Source organism: Corvus cornix, chromosome 2 (genome assembly GCF_000738735.6).
Source record: "Corvus cornix cornix isolate S_Up_H32 chromosome 2, ASM73873v5, whole genome shotgun sequence".
NCBI classification, from domain to species: domain Eukaryota; kingdom Metazoa; phylum Chordata; class Aves; order Passeriformes; family Corvidae; genus Corvus; species Corvus cornix.
In genome coordinates, this window is record NC_046333.1 from 64,348,255 (window position 1) to 64,365,451 (window position 17,197).

General features: G+C 42.5%; 1 protein-coding gene across 2 annotated transcripts; it reads left to right on the plus strand.

Moving 5' to 3' along the window:
• The first annotated feature begins 1,440 nt into the window (after positions 1-1,440).
• RBM24 (RNA binding motif protein 24) lies at positions 1,441-12,446 on the plus strand. 2 transcript variants are annotated; one of them, XM_039549655.1, is made up of 5 exons: positions 1,441-2,061; positions 2,579-2,702; positions 3,808-3,862; positions 9,424-9,475; positions 10,339-12,446. In XM_039549655.1, exons 1-5 carry the CDS (start codon positions 1,894-1,896, stop codon positions 10,492-10,494), a joined length of 555 nt encoding a protein of 184 aa, XP_039405589.1. In that variant the 5' UTR covers positions 1,441-1,893; the 3' UTR covers positions 10,495-12,446. The 2 variants fall into 2 exon arrangements, with proteins under 2 accessions (XP_039405589.1, XP_039405588.1); XM_039549654.1 differs by lacking the exon at positions 9,424-9,475 and having other exon boundaries at positions 1,448-2,061.
• Positions 12,447-17,197: the final 4,751 nt, after the last annotated feature.

Below are 17,197 nucleotides of genomic sequence, written 5' to 3' on the forward strand. Positions count from 1 at the left end.
TGCAGACACCACAAGACACTCAGGAGTGCTGGGCACAGCAAAGGAAAGGAAATGTGATGGGGTGGACTACATCTGGTTTTAGGTGAAGTTCATCTTCCAGGTCCACAGGGGTCTGAGAAGTTAAATGCACTCCTAAGTGGGCTGTGTGCTGCAGGGCTCCATTGAGCACTGACACCCTTAGCTGGGCTAGTATTTAAGTTCAGGTCACTGGGCCAGAGTTTAAAGTTACAATTAGCCCTCAGAACAGAAGTGGCTGGAGTGTCAGGTTTAACACAATGTTTCAGACCAACATGAAGCCAAGCTGGAAGACATTTGGGGACAGAGTTAGATGTGTAACTGAATTCAGGTGAAGGTTAAGGGCTTGTCATAATATCAGTTGAAAAGCAACATTTATGTCTCATCCTGCTGGGGTTGCTAGATTTCACCTGAGTTAGTCTTAACATGTTAAATCAAATTTAATCTGGAGAGTCTGAAGGATCAAGTAGGGTTTAGTGACAGCATGGCTTAGTATTGTATAAGCCATTAGAACTAGGAAAACTACTGATGAAAAAATCAAATGGAGCTAAGGTTAGATATGGGCAAGCAGGGGCTGAGGTTAGGGCTAAGTGCTCTCATTATGGTTAATGTTTGGTACTTGAGGGGCTGAAGAACTTTGTGAAAGTCTGTCCTGCAAATGATGCCTTCATAGGGAAAAGCCTGGCAGACAGAGGAAGAAAGTGAAAGAGGAAAAAGAGACATACAGTACTTATCAAGACTTTGGGACGGCAAGGGGATGGTTTAGAAGTCTATACACATATGCACATCTGTTTTCCCCAATCTTTAACCTTCCTCCCATCCGTCCAGTCTCCCTGTGAGTCTCCCTTCCCCCCAACTCCCACAGTCCTCCGTCTCTTCATGTCACACAGACATTCCTTTCTTTATGTTTCTCTTCATCCTTCCCAGTCCCAGCATTGGGCAGAGGCAGCAAGAGAAGATAAAAACAAGGGAAACAGCTTTACCATTTTTTTTCATCTTGTGACCAAACGAACACCAAGAACCACAACCACCAGCACCACCACAATAAAAATGGATGTGTTGCAGCTTCGTAGTTTTGCTAGCCTGGAGAGAGCAGTAAGTGAAGGTTGCAGGGGTTTGACCACAAGCCTTCCGGGAGGGATCCAAGCATTTGAGGACCGCCAGCAACCAGTGAGCCGGCTCTGCCCGCGGGCTCTCTGGCCAGCCGGGCACCGCTGACCCCACGGGATCCTGTCCTGCTATTTGGAGCAAACCTGCCTCGAAGGGCACCGGACCTCCCCGAGGGGCACCTCTGAGGCCGCCCCTTTGCCTGGCGGCCCCGAGGCCCGGCTGCCGCCGCACGGGGGGCATCCAGCTGTTGCCAACAGCTGTGTGTCGGCCCCGGCTGCGCCGCGGCCGAGCGCGGGGTCCGCCCCGCCGCCGTCCCCGCCCCTGCGAGGAGGAGGAGGAGGAGGAACCGAGAGTGCCCGACCCGGTGGCTTTTAGGGGGGAGGCCACTCAGTTGTTAGAGGCCAGGCCTTGCACTCCTCTTCCAGTTGCTGCTTCTGCTCGTTTCCAGCGCTACGGCCGCCAGGCTGGCTGCTGTCCGGCCTCCCCTCCTCCTTTTGCCGGTACCTAGCTCAAAACCGCCGGAGGCTGCGAGGCTCCGCTCTTGAAGGAGGAGGAAGCTGGGTCTGCAAAGGCAGAAGGGAATTGCATTGTAGCTGGGTGGCGGGGGGAAAACGGGGGGCGGGGGAAGAGAGGAGAAAAAAAAATAAATAAAAAGGAAAAAAAGAGCGGGGCTGAGTCTGGAAGCGGGTTTCGCCGCCCAGGACCCGCACGCCCCGGCGGCCACGCGTGGGTGCAGATCGCGGCGCGGCGCGCAGGGCTGGGCGGAAGATGCACACGACGCAGAAAGACACCACTTACACCAAGATCTTCGTCGGGGGCTTGCCCTACCACACCACCGACTCCAGCCTGCGCAAGTACTTCGAGGTCTTCGGGGACATCGAGGAGGCGGTGGTCATCACCGACCGGCAGACGGGCAAGTCCCGGGGATACGGCTTTGTAAGTGCCGGGGCGCGGGGCAGGGCGGGGGGCGGCGGGGCAGGTGGGCGGCTGCGGGGGGACATCGCGGGGAAAGTTCCGCGGGGGCCGCTGTGAGAGCTCGGGGGGCGGGAGGGGGTGCCGGGCGTCCGGTTTTTTGCTTTTCTCTCTGTTTTTATTTTTCTCTCTCCCTGCTGGGGAGTTTGGATAGTGGCAGGGGGGGGGGGATTACTGAAAAAGGAGATTGAGGGGGGGAATTGCCCAATTCCTCGCACGCCGCCAGCGCGCCTGTTGCTCGCTGATACGGCCGCTGCGGGGTTTATCTGCCGGCGGCGGAGCTCGGCCCGCGCCCTCCGCCCTGCGCCCGCCGCGGCTCCCGGCGCCCCGCTCCGCTCGGCGGGCGCGCCGGGGCCGGGGTCCGGACGGGGGCCCCTCGCCGCCCCGGCGCCGCCCGCGGGTACGGCCGGGTCGCTGCTGTGGGCGGGAGGCTTCTCCTTCCCCGCGGAAAGGGATCTAATGCGCGGCATCGCCCGTTAAGGTCACCATGGCTGACAGAGCTGCTGCTGAAAGGGCTTGTAAGGATCCCAACCCCATCATCGATGGCAGGAAAGCCAACGTGAACCTGGCGTACTTGGGTGCCAAGCCGCGGATAATGCAGCCAGGTGAGGAAGCAGCCCCGAATGGCTTTTCTGTCCGTACCTCAGGTTTCTGAAGAGAGTAAAACTTCAAAAAAGGTAGTGGTGCCCTCCACCTTCCTGAAGTACGCACACAGTTGGGCGTGCTTTCGTTTTGATTTTTAAATGCAGTGTGTAGTAACTTTCTGGCTATTTTGCACATGTGCCTTATTTAAAAACAAAAGCGATCAGAGATAAAATAATCTGGAGTTCCCCAGGAAGACTTCCACAGCTCAAACACTTCATTGGTTATTCCTGCTGCTGGGAATGTGGTGGCGCTGACCATTTACAGTATCGTTGCAGGGTAAGATTGGCCTAGGAGTGAATTGCTTCCAATGTGTGCGGTCTTATTAATACAAACAATATTTTAATGCAAACTTCTCAAGCAGATGGGAGCTATTATGCAGATTTTAAAATGAAATGGCTCTTCCTAAGACCACATCTGAGACAGTCTGATGTCCTAGCCACTTCCCAGACTGCTGCTTTGCAGCAAGAGTGAGAGGAGTGTGGAGTGTGTGCACGTTTGTCCTCTAAAGGAGGCCATTCTGAATTCCCCCTTGTTTAGCCTGATGAATACTTGTGCGAGTAATTAACTGCCCGCCAAGGAAAGACAGGGTTTATACTAGGGTGTTTGAAGAACAGAAATAAGTTGGGATTTGACCCCCTGTGCTAAGTCCTCATGAGTAGGGGTGACTGAAATTTTGTGTCTGTAGAAATTACACAAATACACAGATGAATGGAAAGTATCATCTAATCCTTCAGATGCTAAAATTAGGGATCAGAATGGAGCACCAAGTAAACTGTGAACGAAAACCCTGTGCTTGTTTAGAAAAAGTCATTTTCCTAAACATCTCTAGGAAAGTGTGTGCTTTACTGGTTTAAGTTTTGTGTGTGTGTGTGTGTGTGTGGACTGATACATTTTGCTTTCTAATTTTTGGTTCTACAGCCTTTGAGATGTTGTTACTGCGGGCTGTTAGTGAAGGCTCTTACTCTGCATTTTTTTTGTGTGTGTGTGTGTATATATATATATAGCATAAATAAGTGGCCAAAAAAACACCCATACAGAGAACATGATGTGGTCTTTTGTTGGTAGGTTTTGCCTTTGGTGTCCAGCAGCTTCATCCAGCTCTCATACAGCGGCCTTTCGGGTAAGTCTGTTCAATGGGACCTCAAACAGGGGAGGAAAAAAATGTTTTTAAAAAAAAAGGAAAGAAAAAGTATGATCGTTGAAGGCCTCTTGCAGTAGCATCCTTAAAGCTGGCCAGCAATGCTGAAGCTCTCAGATTTATAAATGTATACCCATAAATGCACTCACCTTGTCGGTCATGTTCTAAATGCCACAGCTGAGTCAAGTTGTGTGGGACATGGCCCTTCCGACTAAGCAGTCCAGTCCCACATGACCCTATGATAAAACAAGGAGGTATGACTTGATGCGAGATTGCTGTGCCCCATTTCTCTTTTTTCAGCTTGACTCAATGTTATTTATCTCTTTCTAATCTGACAGGGATCGTTTACAGTTAAGATAACTGATCAGAAGGATATGATGATAAGAGGTGGAATAGTTCTGTTTGGAATTAAACTCTGTAACCAGTAGACTCAAACACAAACAAGCTAAAATGGTGATTAACGATGCATGTATGTTTTTTCATATAGTCAATAGACCTCCGTGTGCTTTTTTTTTATTTATTACAGTAATGAAGTGGTGTTGATAGCTAAACTGTGTGCTTTTATTTAATTGAAAGAGCTGTAGTGAAAGTTTTTTGGGGGGGTTTTTTTAATTTTGGTTTTGTTGTTGAGGAGTGACTTTGCCATGGGGAGCAAAGGGCCTTTTTTTTTCCTTGCTTTCAAGCTGTAGCCTGTGACTTTTTTAACCATATTTTGTAGTGAGTGCTAAATTGTGTGACTTCTTGATTTTTAAGTAAATCAACATATTGCTTGCATGTTCATAATTTTTGGGGGCGTTGTTCTTGGGAAGGGTGTGGAGCTCCTTATTAACGATGTGCGTCCATTTGGGCTTTCTAATTTGAGGGGTTATTTTCTTCAATCTGTCTTAAATATGTAGTGCATTTCTCCTGAATTTGAATATAAACTATTCCTAAGTGGATCTAACTCTTGCTTTTTATAGGCATATCATTAGGAGGTGAAGTCTGCTTTAAGCTTTCCATAGAGTGTCACTTCACTAATGCACACTGACTGAGAAACTCATTGTGAAATAGTGCATTTTGCTAACTAATGCATAAGCTAACAATAAAGTAGGGAAAATGTGTCACAAATGTATTTTGCTTATTTGATTGGAATAACTTTAGAATATAATACCTATCTGTTATTAAGCAACAATAGCTTCTTGGTAATTTGATTTGACAGAATGGAAGGAAACAGTTCCTATCCTGAAAACCACAGGAAAAAGTTTTCCTAGAAACTTCATGTAATTTTAAAAGAGCATGTTAATTCTTCTGAGAGTGGGGAGGCTGTAAAAAACTTTTTTTACCTTCTTATGATTACGCTCCACTGTATTTTGCTTGCTTCTTTGAAGTGTAAGGAGATGACAGAGTGTGTATGCGGTGATCAGTATATGATGCCTGCAATAAGGTAGGCAGGAAGCGGAACACCTCGTCTCCAGAGCTGTTAAAACACTTGTTGAAAAGGGAACTACTGAATTGTGCAGGGATCAGCTGTGGAGAGGCTGAGTATTTGCTGAGCACAACAGAAAAGGAGGACCTGTGGCAGTCCCTTGCTTAAAGGACTGTGCAAATGTAGGAGTCTTTCTTGCTTTCCTTACCCAGAGCCAACTATAGATGACATGAACCATATTTAGGTCAGGGAAATCCTTCCAGCAAGAATAAGGTTGTATTTCTAATGCATTGCACATAAATCTGAAGAAGTGTTGGTTGTAGTCATGTATATATGAAATTGGTAATTTTTCATCCTTGGCTCTTGCATTTCTTTTACTACGTGTAAACAATGGACATTACTAATCCTGCTTCCTTCTCAAAATTTCCAGTGACCTGTACCTTTATCTAAAGTATGTAGTTCAGATTAAGAAGAACAGCATTCATTAGGATGAATGAACATCTTCATTCACATCACTGACAGTAAGAGGACATGTTTCAGTGCTTATTTCAATCTCCTTCTTTTGAAGAGTTCACTGTTAGGAGGTTGCTGCATGGATTGCACTGAAATACATGGTCACCTTAAAGCTTTGTTCTTCCTGTGCAGTTGCACTTCGGAAATCCACTTCACTAATACGCTGTGTGAAACAGGCTGTAGTGGTGATTCACTCCAATACTCAGCTAATCCATACACAAAAGCTTCAAATGTTTTGTGGTTGAGTTTGGGGTTTTTTTCCTAACAGAGTGCATATCAGTGAGGTGCTGCCATATTTTGGTACGGTCAGCTGTGTTTTGGAATCACAGAATCATAGAATGGCCTGGGTTGGAAGAGACCTTAAAAATCATGCTGTTCCAACCCCTGCCATGGACAGGGACACCTTTCCCTAGACCATGTTGCTCAGAGCTCCATCCAACCTGGCCTTGAACATTTTCAGAGACGGGGCATCCACAACATATGGTTTCCCCATAAAATAATTTGATTATGTTACATTACTTTTACCGAGAAGATGCAGAAGTTCAATATTCTGATTTAAGTACAACACTGTTGTGGTGGAGGGAGACAGAAACTAGATTAACTTCAAGGCATGATGCAATTAAAATGCAGGGAATGTTTTTGGTTTTTTTATTCTGTGCTGCAGAGATCAGTTCATCCACCAAATAACATTTCTTCCTGCTTTTTACATTCAGCATCTTACTGTTGGTGTGTTTTGTAGAAAGGTGTTTGATCACAGGACTGGTTATTTATACAGCGTTGTTTTTAGGATTGTTTATTAAAATACTGTCTCTGAATTCAACAGGAATTTATGGAGGGGGAAGATGACTTTGCTTCCCAAGATAGCTTTCCTTGTTTGCTAATGTAATTTCTTCTTTAATATTGGTGGGAAAATTTGGGGTTATACAAAGGTGTCGATGTAGGACGTAACTGTTGTGTGGAGATTTTTTTCTTTATTTTCTGTCTGAAACCTGTACTTTGATCAAAATGAAAACATTCCCACTGTTTTCAGTAAGACCAGAGTTAAATCCAAAGTTACTAAGTCCATTATCAAATGGTTAGCTGATACGACATGCTTGATACCTTCCAAGAGTTAGGCAAATCTGCCTTTCTTAAGAGAGAAGGAAAAGCCCCCTCTTGAGTTTGTGATCAAAAGACCTGTATAATACTAGACTACAGATAGTCTGAAAAGAGGGAATGAAGCTGGAACAGCCAGAAGTTAGCCTGCTGTTATGTCCCCTTAGTGGTTATCAGATAAAAGAAAACATAGGAAGGGTCTTGTATGTTTAATGTTTATGTAACCTATTTCTGTTAAAAGGAAAGCTGTTCATTGGTGAAAATCTACTCTTCAATTACGCTTACAAAAGCAGACGATGCCATGCAAGGGCCAAAGCAAAACATTTTGTTTAAAGTTAAATACCTGCTTTTGTGAGAATGTAATGCTGAGAGTTAAAGATGCACTATTACTGCTGAATTTCTCTATGCCACAGCTCTCTGCATTAGTCTGAAAAGTCCCTTCTTTCCTTTGAAATTATCAGCCACTTTATTGTTGCCGATAGCATTATTTTTGAGGTGTTTAGTTAAACATAAATCTTCTGTTATAACAACAGAGAAAGTCTTAAGGCACGTGGCAGGGATGTAGGTCATTGAATTTTGAGTATCTCAAAGCTACAGTTATTGCTAAAGTTAAACACACCTTCTATTTTCCTTTATTGCAAAAGCGTAAAACAGTAAATACACATTCAAAACTTCTGCCAGGAAAGAGAGCTTAAATCCTATGCATTTCTTACACTATCACTCCGAAAAGTAAAGCAGCAGCTTTTATTTAAAATTAAGGATATAAAGGATTTCCAGCGTAACTGGGAATTGCTTTTTCAGCTTTTGACCTGGCAGAGCATGAAAAGCAGTTGGGTTCTGAATGGCTGAGATCTTCATGTCCTGGCCTCTGCAGTAGGTAGAAATTTACTTTGGCCATATAAAGCCATTTTACTTGACTCAAAACAGTTGTAGCATGACAGATGATCAAAAATAGCCCCACTGCAGCTTATGCTGTCAATCATCATGTGTTAAATGGCATGGTGGAGAGGAGCCTGCACAGGGTTTATGTTTATTGTAGGATAAGATGTAGCAAACAGATAATGTTTCATAACTTCACCACCTGTTAGTTTCTTGGCTTAAATAAACCAAGTCACAGGAGCTTAAGTGGAAGCACATGTATCTTTCTGTCTGGTTCAAGGATATGGCTGAGTGTCCAAGTGTCTTCAAGAAAATCTTAGTAACGTCAGTTCAACTCAACACAAGCAGCCTGATAAGCTTGCTTACTGTCTCTTCTGTTAGAATTACTCTCTTCCATAAGTGCTGAATGTAAAGATTCCTTTGCTGTGGTGTTAAATGGACTCTTCATGATGGAAAAGAGGCTCTCAGTGACTTCAAATTTGTTTTTATACCTTTTTCCTTAAATGCTTAAGAAATACGGTATTATGTTTATTAGAATTGTACTTGGTTCGTGACCAATACAAAATGCTTGCTTATGCTCATGCATATGGAGAGCTCAGGTAATGATGTGTATCTAAATGCACAGAGCCAGCTTAAGTATGCTTCAAATGCACTTCTGGCTAATCACTTCATAAATTAGGTGAGTGTTAAAAACCCAACTTACGGTTTTGTTTTATGTTTTCTTTCCCTTCCCAATCCCTCCCTATTTGTCACTTTTTTTTTTGTTATTGTTTTTTCACTTTTCCTTCCCACAGTAGGAAATTAATTTCAGTGACATGTTGGGTTTTTATGATTGTGGTGTTCATGTCTTAAACACGACAACTGAACATTTCTCTCTGCTAATACTCCTATTCAAGCAACTGAGCTCTTTTTTTCTGAAAAAGAAAACTAAGCTTTTTTAAAGTCTATCACTTATTTTAAACTATGTTTTGCTATGATTCCAGTTGACAGTGTCCCTTCTGATGGCAAATGTTTCCTTGTTGACCACTTAAGTACATCTTAAAGCTATTTTAAAAATGAAACAAACAAACCCCAACAAACCCTTTCCTTGAAATCTTGAATTTGGAGAATAGAGGACACTTTTTAGCATTGCAATTTTTCTCTGTGCTTAAAGCGTGTTAAAAGGTTGGTGCAGTCTTTAGAGTTGTCTGTAAAGGTAAAGTTCAGTATGAAATAGTAGTGAATCTGCGCAAGAAGTTTTTCACGCATTTATAGAGATTCACTGGCTGGGAAGGAGCTGCATACATGAAGGACTTCTCTTTGGAAATTCAGATGCAAGACAGGGTTATGAATGTAAAATGAGAATTATACAGAGTATTTTTTAAAAATCATATTATATGATAAAATCCAACCATGAGATTAACATGTATGTACACTTGTGTGCTAAGACAATTATATGACCAGTTTTTAAAATTAAAGGGCTAAGTAAACAAGCCAAGAAAGCAAATTTTGTGACTTGGAGAAGATGGGAAAGTGTGTACTCACCCATTCAGAAAGGTTATTTCTTAAACTGTAAATTTGTGGGTTTTTTGCTTTTGTTAAGCACCAGATCTCTTTACACTTAATCTTATGCCCACCTCCCAAAAAACTCTATGCTGTATGTCTTGCATAGAAATAAACAAGCTGGCACAAAACAGGACATCAGTGACCTGATAATCAAACAGGTTTGACCCTTGTGTCCTTGCAAACTTTTATAAAAGTGTGATGCACATGTACTTAGGAGGCACTGTTATGGATTTTAATAGCATCTATGTAGCTTCCCCTCAATGGCCTCTTGTGACGGAGTGAGCTGCACTATCGTTCGTTTGGAAAGTGTGATTCTTGCTGTGTTTACCACACTTGTGAACTCTATTTAAACTCCTTTGTCGCCTGTGTTGGTTTTTTTTCTTATTTTTAATAAGGGTGACTGAGGTTGCAGAGAAATTAATGTGTGCTGAGTCTGCATAGCAACTTAAGTAGGGTTGCCACAATACGAGCTTAACACGCCTTCCTGGGAAGACTTGACATAAAGTCAGGGTTCAACCATTTTATTGCCTTATTGGCTGTTGTCAAACTCAGTATAGTGATGCTGTCAAACTGCTCAGTTACTAATAATAAAAGTATTGCAGGAAATAATTTTACTAAGAGTCAAGTAGTTAAGAGCAAAGCAGGGTAATAAAAATGACTTACAGGTGATTTGAAAAACAAGTAGTGCAATTTTCCAGATGGAATAATCAAGCTTAATCCTTCAGAGTTGTTTTAAGACAGACATCAGTAATGTTGGTCCTTCTAAAGATTTGAATGGCATTAAAGATATCCTCAAGGAACACTGAACACCCTGATTTAACTCAGCTACAACACTGTGCTTTGGAGTGATGCATCTCTTCGGGCCAGTGAACTGATAATTGGTCCATTGAGTCAAGTTATTGTGGCAACCCTATGCACATAACAACAACTAAATTGAGTTTGTTTTAGTTCGGAGTATGGATATGAGACTTAGGCGCTGACTCGCGTACCAACTCTAACTCCCTCTCCCATCTTTCAACAGGATACCCGCTCACTATGTCTATCCACAGGCTTTTGTGCAGCCCGGAGTGGTAATTCCCCACGTGCAGCCCGCAGCAGCTGCTGCTTCCACCACACCCTACATCGACTACACCGGAGCGGCGTACGCGCAGTACTCGGCGGCGGCGGCTGCCTATGAGCAGTACCCATACGCCGCCTCACCAGCTGCCGCCGCCGGCTACGTGGCAGCCGGAGGCTACGGCTATGCCGTGCAGCAGCCCCTCACCGCAGCGGCACCCGGCACGGCCGCAGCGGCCGCCGCGGCTTTCGGCCAGTACCAGCCCCAACAGCTGCAGACAGACCGCATGCAATAGCAGATGGACTACTGAAGGAAGCTCGCGCTCTCTCTTCCTCTTCTCAGCCTTCCAGTATAAGTAGTTAACAGAGACAATTGATAGTAACTAAGGAGCTTTAAGGAAAGCGATGCTATTGCGAAACTAAAGATTTTTATTCCACTGTCTTCATACAGTATACATCCAAATCATGTTGGTAGAGGGGAAGGGTAGTGCGGCATGTCTAGTTTCGAGTATCAAGCCAGAAGAAAATGGGGGGAAAAATACTGTACTGTCATGAAAGAGTGGCAGGAGTAGCAATGGGACTTCATATTTTCAAACAAACAAAAAAGAACCAAAAAAAAAGCAAAGATGTACTTTCGACAGTATCAGGGAAGCAAAACTGCCTTTTATAAGTAAGAAAATGGTATTTGAAAAGCTTGAACCAGGGAAAAAACTTGAGTCAGCAATATGTAACCTTTATCCATTTTAAGAGGAAACAAGCTTAAAGCACTGATTGTCCTTTCTAGCTTTCAGAAGTTGTCTTTGTGAGACAGGACCTTGTCACTGTCTCACTGACAGGCACCGAACAACCCAAGGAAGATGGCCGGCTAGTAAGATGGCGGACAGGCACCAAAGTTATTTTCTTCTCTGTCCTCTGGATGAGTGGAACTATGGAGCAAGTGATGTGGAAGTAAGGGGTGCAACAGCTGTAGAGACAATCAATAACACAGACAGTTCTGGACAGAACACATCACTCATGCTCATATGATGAGCTTGTCACATCCTAATCCCTCGCCCCATCCCGTTTCACTTTTGGGAAACTTTAACTGCTGGTGTCAGCTATTCTGATTCTAAAATAGGATCAGCCCTTTACTACAACAGCCTTCTCTTTCTATTTATTGCATCTATTCGTAACTTGTGAATAAAGGCAGGAAGGAGCCTAATGAATTAAAACCTTTTAAGAACTGTTTTAAGGGAATTTTCTTTTCTGAAACCATTTGTACAATTTTAATATCTATTTCAGGATTATATTTAAAATATTTATTAGCAAACATACAGTACACAAGGCGACTTTTTGTTACCAAGACTGCAGTTCTTGAAGGGTTAATGGTATGTGATTTATACTGTGCCTTAATTGTTATGCTATTTAAAAAGAAATATTTATTTTGAAAGTTTTACTATGCTGCGCTCTAAAGACAGCAACTTTAGATGTGACACTGTAAAATTATGTATTCATCTCATGGTATAAATTATTTAGTAGGCTTAGATGTAGCATATTAAATATTAACCTAATTAACTAAGGATGTTGACTTGGATTTATTTAAATTCAGTATGTGCACTGTATGAGGGTACTCTTAAATTAACACTTTTTTAGGTTTTTACATAAAATATTGCTAGTTCTTTCTTTTTCCCTCTACTAGTTATTCATGTAGACTTCTCAAATACATTAGTGCCGTTTTCTCACTCATCTGTACGTAGACTGACTATTTTTCCCTTTGCTAGAAAATGCTGCTTTACATTGTCCTGTGAAACTACAATACTTGCCGTTTTTATTCTTGACCGAAATGGAATTTAATATTTTACACTGTATTGGATTTTTTTATACTTGAACAATTTCATACAAGGGAAGACAGGATAGCATTTTTATGGACTTTATCCAATGTCACTGGATTTATTTGAAGTATTCTGAATACTAGCCAGTGTTACAATGTAGACATGACTCCTGTGCATATTATTTATTCCGTATGTATATTGCTTTACAGCATTTCAGATCTCTTTAGTCACTCGTATTAAACAATAAAAAAATGTTGTCTCATCCTGTCTAGTGTTGTTCTTGCCCAAATTGTCTTAGTTCTTGTTTAGTTAAAACTAGAGGGGCAACCTTTTATGTAGTTTTCCTGCTCTGTGGGGTGAATAGCTGCATATACACTGACTTCAGATACACAGATGGATGGAACTGTATTACATGGAGGAAATTCTGCAGAGGAGATGGAGAAGGCCCATTCTGAGGTTTATCATAAAATAATTCAGAATGGAAGGGACTTTGGGAGGTCTGAGGTCCCTTACGTGTTTGTCCAGTCAGGTCTTAAAAAATCCCCATGTGGAGAACTGCACAACCCGTCTGGGTAATCTACTCCACTACCATTCCCGTTGTGTTGTTTTTTTCTCCCTTCTATCTAACCAGCGCCTCCCCTGCGTGTTACGGCCTTTGTCTCTCATTCTTTGGCAGAAAGCCCAGCCCTATCTTCTCGGTAACCTTCTCTTAGGAACTGGAAAATTGCTGTTCTCTTCCATAGGCTGAGCAAACCCCAATGCCTCACCCTCTCCTCACAGTTCTCATGCTTCAACCTCCATCCGTCCTGCTGACCCTCCAATGGAGTCGTTCAAAGCTGCCAGCAGCTGTCATGTACTGGGAGCCTCTAGACTGGACCCACTATGCCAGCTGTGGTCTAATGAGTGCTGAGTAAAATGGAATAATCAATCTCCTTGATCTGCCATCTGTGCTCCTGTTGATAGTCTGATGCACTCTCACTGCTGCCAGAGTTTACCACTGACTCCTGTTCAGCCTGCCCCACACCTCCCATGTCCTTTTCAGCAAAGTAGCTAACTAAGCCATGGGGGTTAGTCCATCTGAGATAAAGAACTCTCTATTTGTCCTGACTGAACTTCATGATGTTCCTGTTGGCCTAGTCCTCTGGCAAGTGTAAATCTCTCTGAATGGCAGGCCTGATCTCTAGCATATCAAGTACACTCTCCATTAAGTATAATCAGTCCACAGACCTGACAGTACTGCATCCTATCTCTTCGTCCAAGTCATTGATAAAGATATCAGACCAGCCAGACCCCAAAGAAATTCCACTGTAACCAGTGGAGACAGAGCATAAGCCCTTTTGACCAATGATTCAGTTAGTTTTTTTCCCTAGCTATCCATTATTGGGATACAAGGATTCTGTGGGAGACTACATGGAAAGCCTTGCTAAACTCAAGGTAGATGACATTGTCTGTTTTTGCCGCTTCGACAGATAAAGTCACCTCATCACAAGAGACAATTAAGTTGGTCTGGCATGATTTACTCTTGTGAATCCATGCTGGCTGTTCCAAATCACCACATTCTCCTTCATGTGCCTGGAAACTTCTGCCAAGATGGCTCACTCCGTGATCGTTCAGTATTTCCCTAGATTGTCCTGCATGCCCTTTCTGAAGATGGGTGCATCATCTGCCTTTCTGCAGTCACAGAAGACCTCCCCAATCTCCATGACCTTTCAGTGACGATAGTAAGCAGCCTCAAAATGACAACAACCTTGGGTGCAGCCCATCAGGTTTATGTGGATTGCGCTTCCTCAAGAGGTGCCGGAATCAATCCCCTGGAATCAGTACCTGGAAGTTTTTTTGGTCCTTGAACCCTTCGTACAAGCAAAGTGATGTTACTAAAAACCTAAAGATCAGGACACCTTTTCAAATATAGTGATTGAAGTGGGAAGCAGTGAAGTAGCTGCCCAAATGTTGTTGATGATGGATTTGTAATCTTTTGGACTACTTAACATTTCAATGTCAGTCCAAGCCACTAACAACCAAAAGGAGTTGCTACCTGATGTCTGAAAGAAGACTGTGAAATGCATGGCAGTCTTAGCTAGCTCTTAGAGGAATGGGAGGATGTTCATATAATCTTCATACTGAAGTTCACCACTGCAGCTGTCACTCTTACTGTGACTTCAGCAGAAGCACAGGCTTGACTGCAGAATTCGAGCTGCTCTTTCATCCACAGAAAGGGTCTTTTTCCTCTGCGAAAGAGGGGAGTAGGGAAATTGAAGTGATAGAAAAGATGTTTTTCCTGGTCTTGGGATCAGACTTCATTTCACCATGGATGATTATGAAACTCCAGAACTGGAACACTCACTAACATCGTGGCCTGATGCTGTCATGGTTCTTAAGAAGTGCTTTGAGCCTGGCTGCTGAGAAGTGTTGCTGAACTGCCTTTTGCGATCTGACCTTAAGATCTGCGACCTTGCAGAACGCATTGTAGTGCTCTTTCTGCTAAGAAGCATGTAAACACCCAGCAGGGAGGTGAGTAGAAAACAATAAATGCCATTTTCTACTCTGTTCTTCTATTTCCTTACCCTGGTCTTGTTCCAAGGGACTTGCCTGCAAGACATGGTATCAAGTAGGAATCAAAACCAGAAGTCCCTCAGAGAGAAAGGCAGAGCACACTGATGGCACACTAACCTTCTATTTGATAAGGGATGAAGAAAGCATCTTTTCCCTACTGATGGACACCCCTGACAATGTCCTTGGGCCTTCCCCTGCCTCGGTCTGGAGGTGACAGACACCCCCAGGGAGGGGTGTGAAGGGGAATGCTTGCTGCCCTGGAGGGGTCTATGTTGTGGTAAGCCACTATGGGAACAGAATAAAAGTTTATGACTCAGCTTATAAAGGTCAATTGCATGCTGGCTCTAACTTGACTGAAGAAATAATGTCAGCAAAAACATAAATGTGTGAGCTCCACTACCAAACTTAGCTTTGGGCACACAACATGAACACTAATGCTTGTTTTGATAAATGAGTAGCTGAACAGACCTTTGTACATAAAATACATCTCAGTAGCACCTCACATATATGAAATGCCAACAGTTCACATTACTAGGACCAAAATAAAATAACTGAGAAATAGCAGCACATAATTAGGAAATATGTGAATACTCAGAAAAAATGTTAGCATTTTACTTGAGAGATGGCATATATGCAAGAAATTCCTCACAGTACAATTTCCAGTTGAGTTTCCAAAATCTTAAGAAGAGTTTCTATACTGAAAAGTGACCAGTGCTGAGTTTCTTGCAGAGGGAGGGAGAAGTTGAAACTAGGAAACATTGCTAAGGAATGTGTAGATTAAAAAAGGTGTAATACCTTGAAAGGTTACATTGATGACCTGGCTGCTAGAATTGCAGTTTTTCCTAGTATATTTATTTTCCTATTAAGTAGTGAACATAACTTGGCATTGCTAGACTTCATTGGTTCTAATTTTTCTTGGATTTTTCAAACACATAGAAGGACTACACTAGGATGAAAATAATGATGCAACCACTCGAAGCACCCCTTAGTCTTGTTCATCAGATGCTTACCCATTTTAAACTGAGCAATTCCCTTGTGCTCGAACCCTTGTGTGAAAAATCATTCTATTTTGAACCTATGTTTTGTTCTAAACAGCCTGCATATGTTTAAAAATAACATGGTTATGTGTGAATTTACAAAATGCTTACTATGACTGATGACTGGGCTTGGAGGCTTGTTTGCAGATACTTTTATCCCTCCAAAGTGCAGGGTAAAATTATGAGAAAAAACAGTAAGTTTGACATAGTGTCAAAGAATAAGGAGAAAACTACAGCCATGACAGCATTCAAACATGCAGATGTCCATGCACATAGAGCAATTACGAGCTTTTCTCAACATAAAGTAAATTAGATCTGGAATGTTTCCCAATTCCATGTGCCAATTTTACTGAGTTAAGCCATGAATTTGGGCTAGCTTACACTATCATTATTTTTGACCTAAACAGTCTGGGGATAGGGAGGAACCCACCAAAGTCTGTTTTATCACCAAACATCTGAAAGATGGTATCCAAATTAATTGGTGACAGTTCTCTGACATATATATAATCCTTAGCTTAGTATCCTCACATTAATCTTTGGACCAGACTTCATTATGCCTCCTGCTTCTTCTCTGTTCTCTACGTGTGACTATTGTGGGTGACGTGCTCCCCACTCCTTTACAGGGCATGGGCTCTTGCAGTTGCCCAGTCACTTCCTTCTTAAGACTTAAACTAGATAAAATAAGAAAACCCCATTGTCTTTCACCCCAAAATTTACAAAATATGCAAAAGTCTTTATAAAAGAGCTCTTTCTATCTGCAGCTCACCTTCTTCTGAATTTCATGACTCCATTTGAACCTGAGCAAAAGATGTTAAAATACCAAAACTGACAAGAGGTAGGTCATAAGCAAAGCTCAGTGAATCCATCACCTGTCATTAGGCTAGGTTAAAAGAGTTTTTTCATTGCACTTGCAAGGACATGAATCAATCGTTACTTGAAGAACAGAAAACATTTTTATCCAGTAATGCAGGTAAGGGATTTTGCCACCCTGCGAAAAATTTGGAATTTGTTGTTGTTGTTTGGATTTGTAGTGATGACAAAAATAAGCTAAAGTTTAAAACCCTGCAGTAAACAAAACTGTCTCCCAGAAAAATAAAACTGGGTAATTTAAAAACCATTTTAGATTATTAAACCCCCCTATTTTTAAAAATCATAAATTGCTTAAAAGCAAAATATCCCTGCACTTAGAAGTAACAGAGTAGATTGTTTTTGTTTTTTCCTGACAAGAACCAGTAGAATTGAACGGCTTTCAAAAAACACACCACTGCATTTTCCAACTGCTTCCAAGGGAAGACTGATTACTTGCTCAAGGCTGTGGATACTATGATGTTGCCAAAAATTGAGATTCCCTGGCTACTTGTTCAAACCGCTGGAATTCATCTCCTAATTTGATCACTAGTAATATTTCTGAATGAAGATAGAA

Coding starts and splice junctions, on each gene's coding strand:
- RBM24 (XM_039549654.1), top strand. CDS start 1,894: ATGCACACGACGCAGAAAGACACCACTTACACCAAGATCTTCGTCGGG. Junction 2,062..2,578: donor AGTCCCGGGGATACGGCTTT/GTAAGTGCCGGG, acceptor TCGCCCGTTAAG/GTCACCATGGCTGACAGAGC. Junction 2,703..3,807: donor GCCGCGGATAATGCAGCCAG/GTGAGGAAGCAG, acceptor TTTTGTTGGTAG/GTTTTGCCTTTGGTGTCCAG.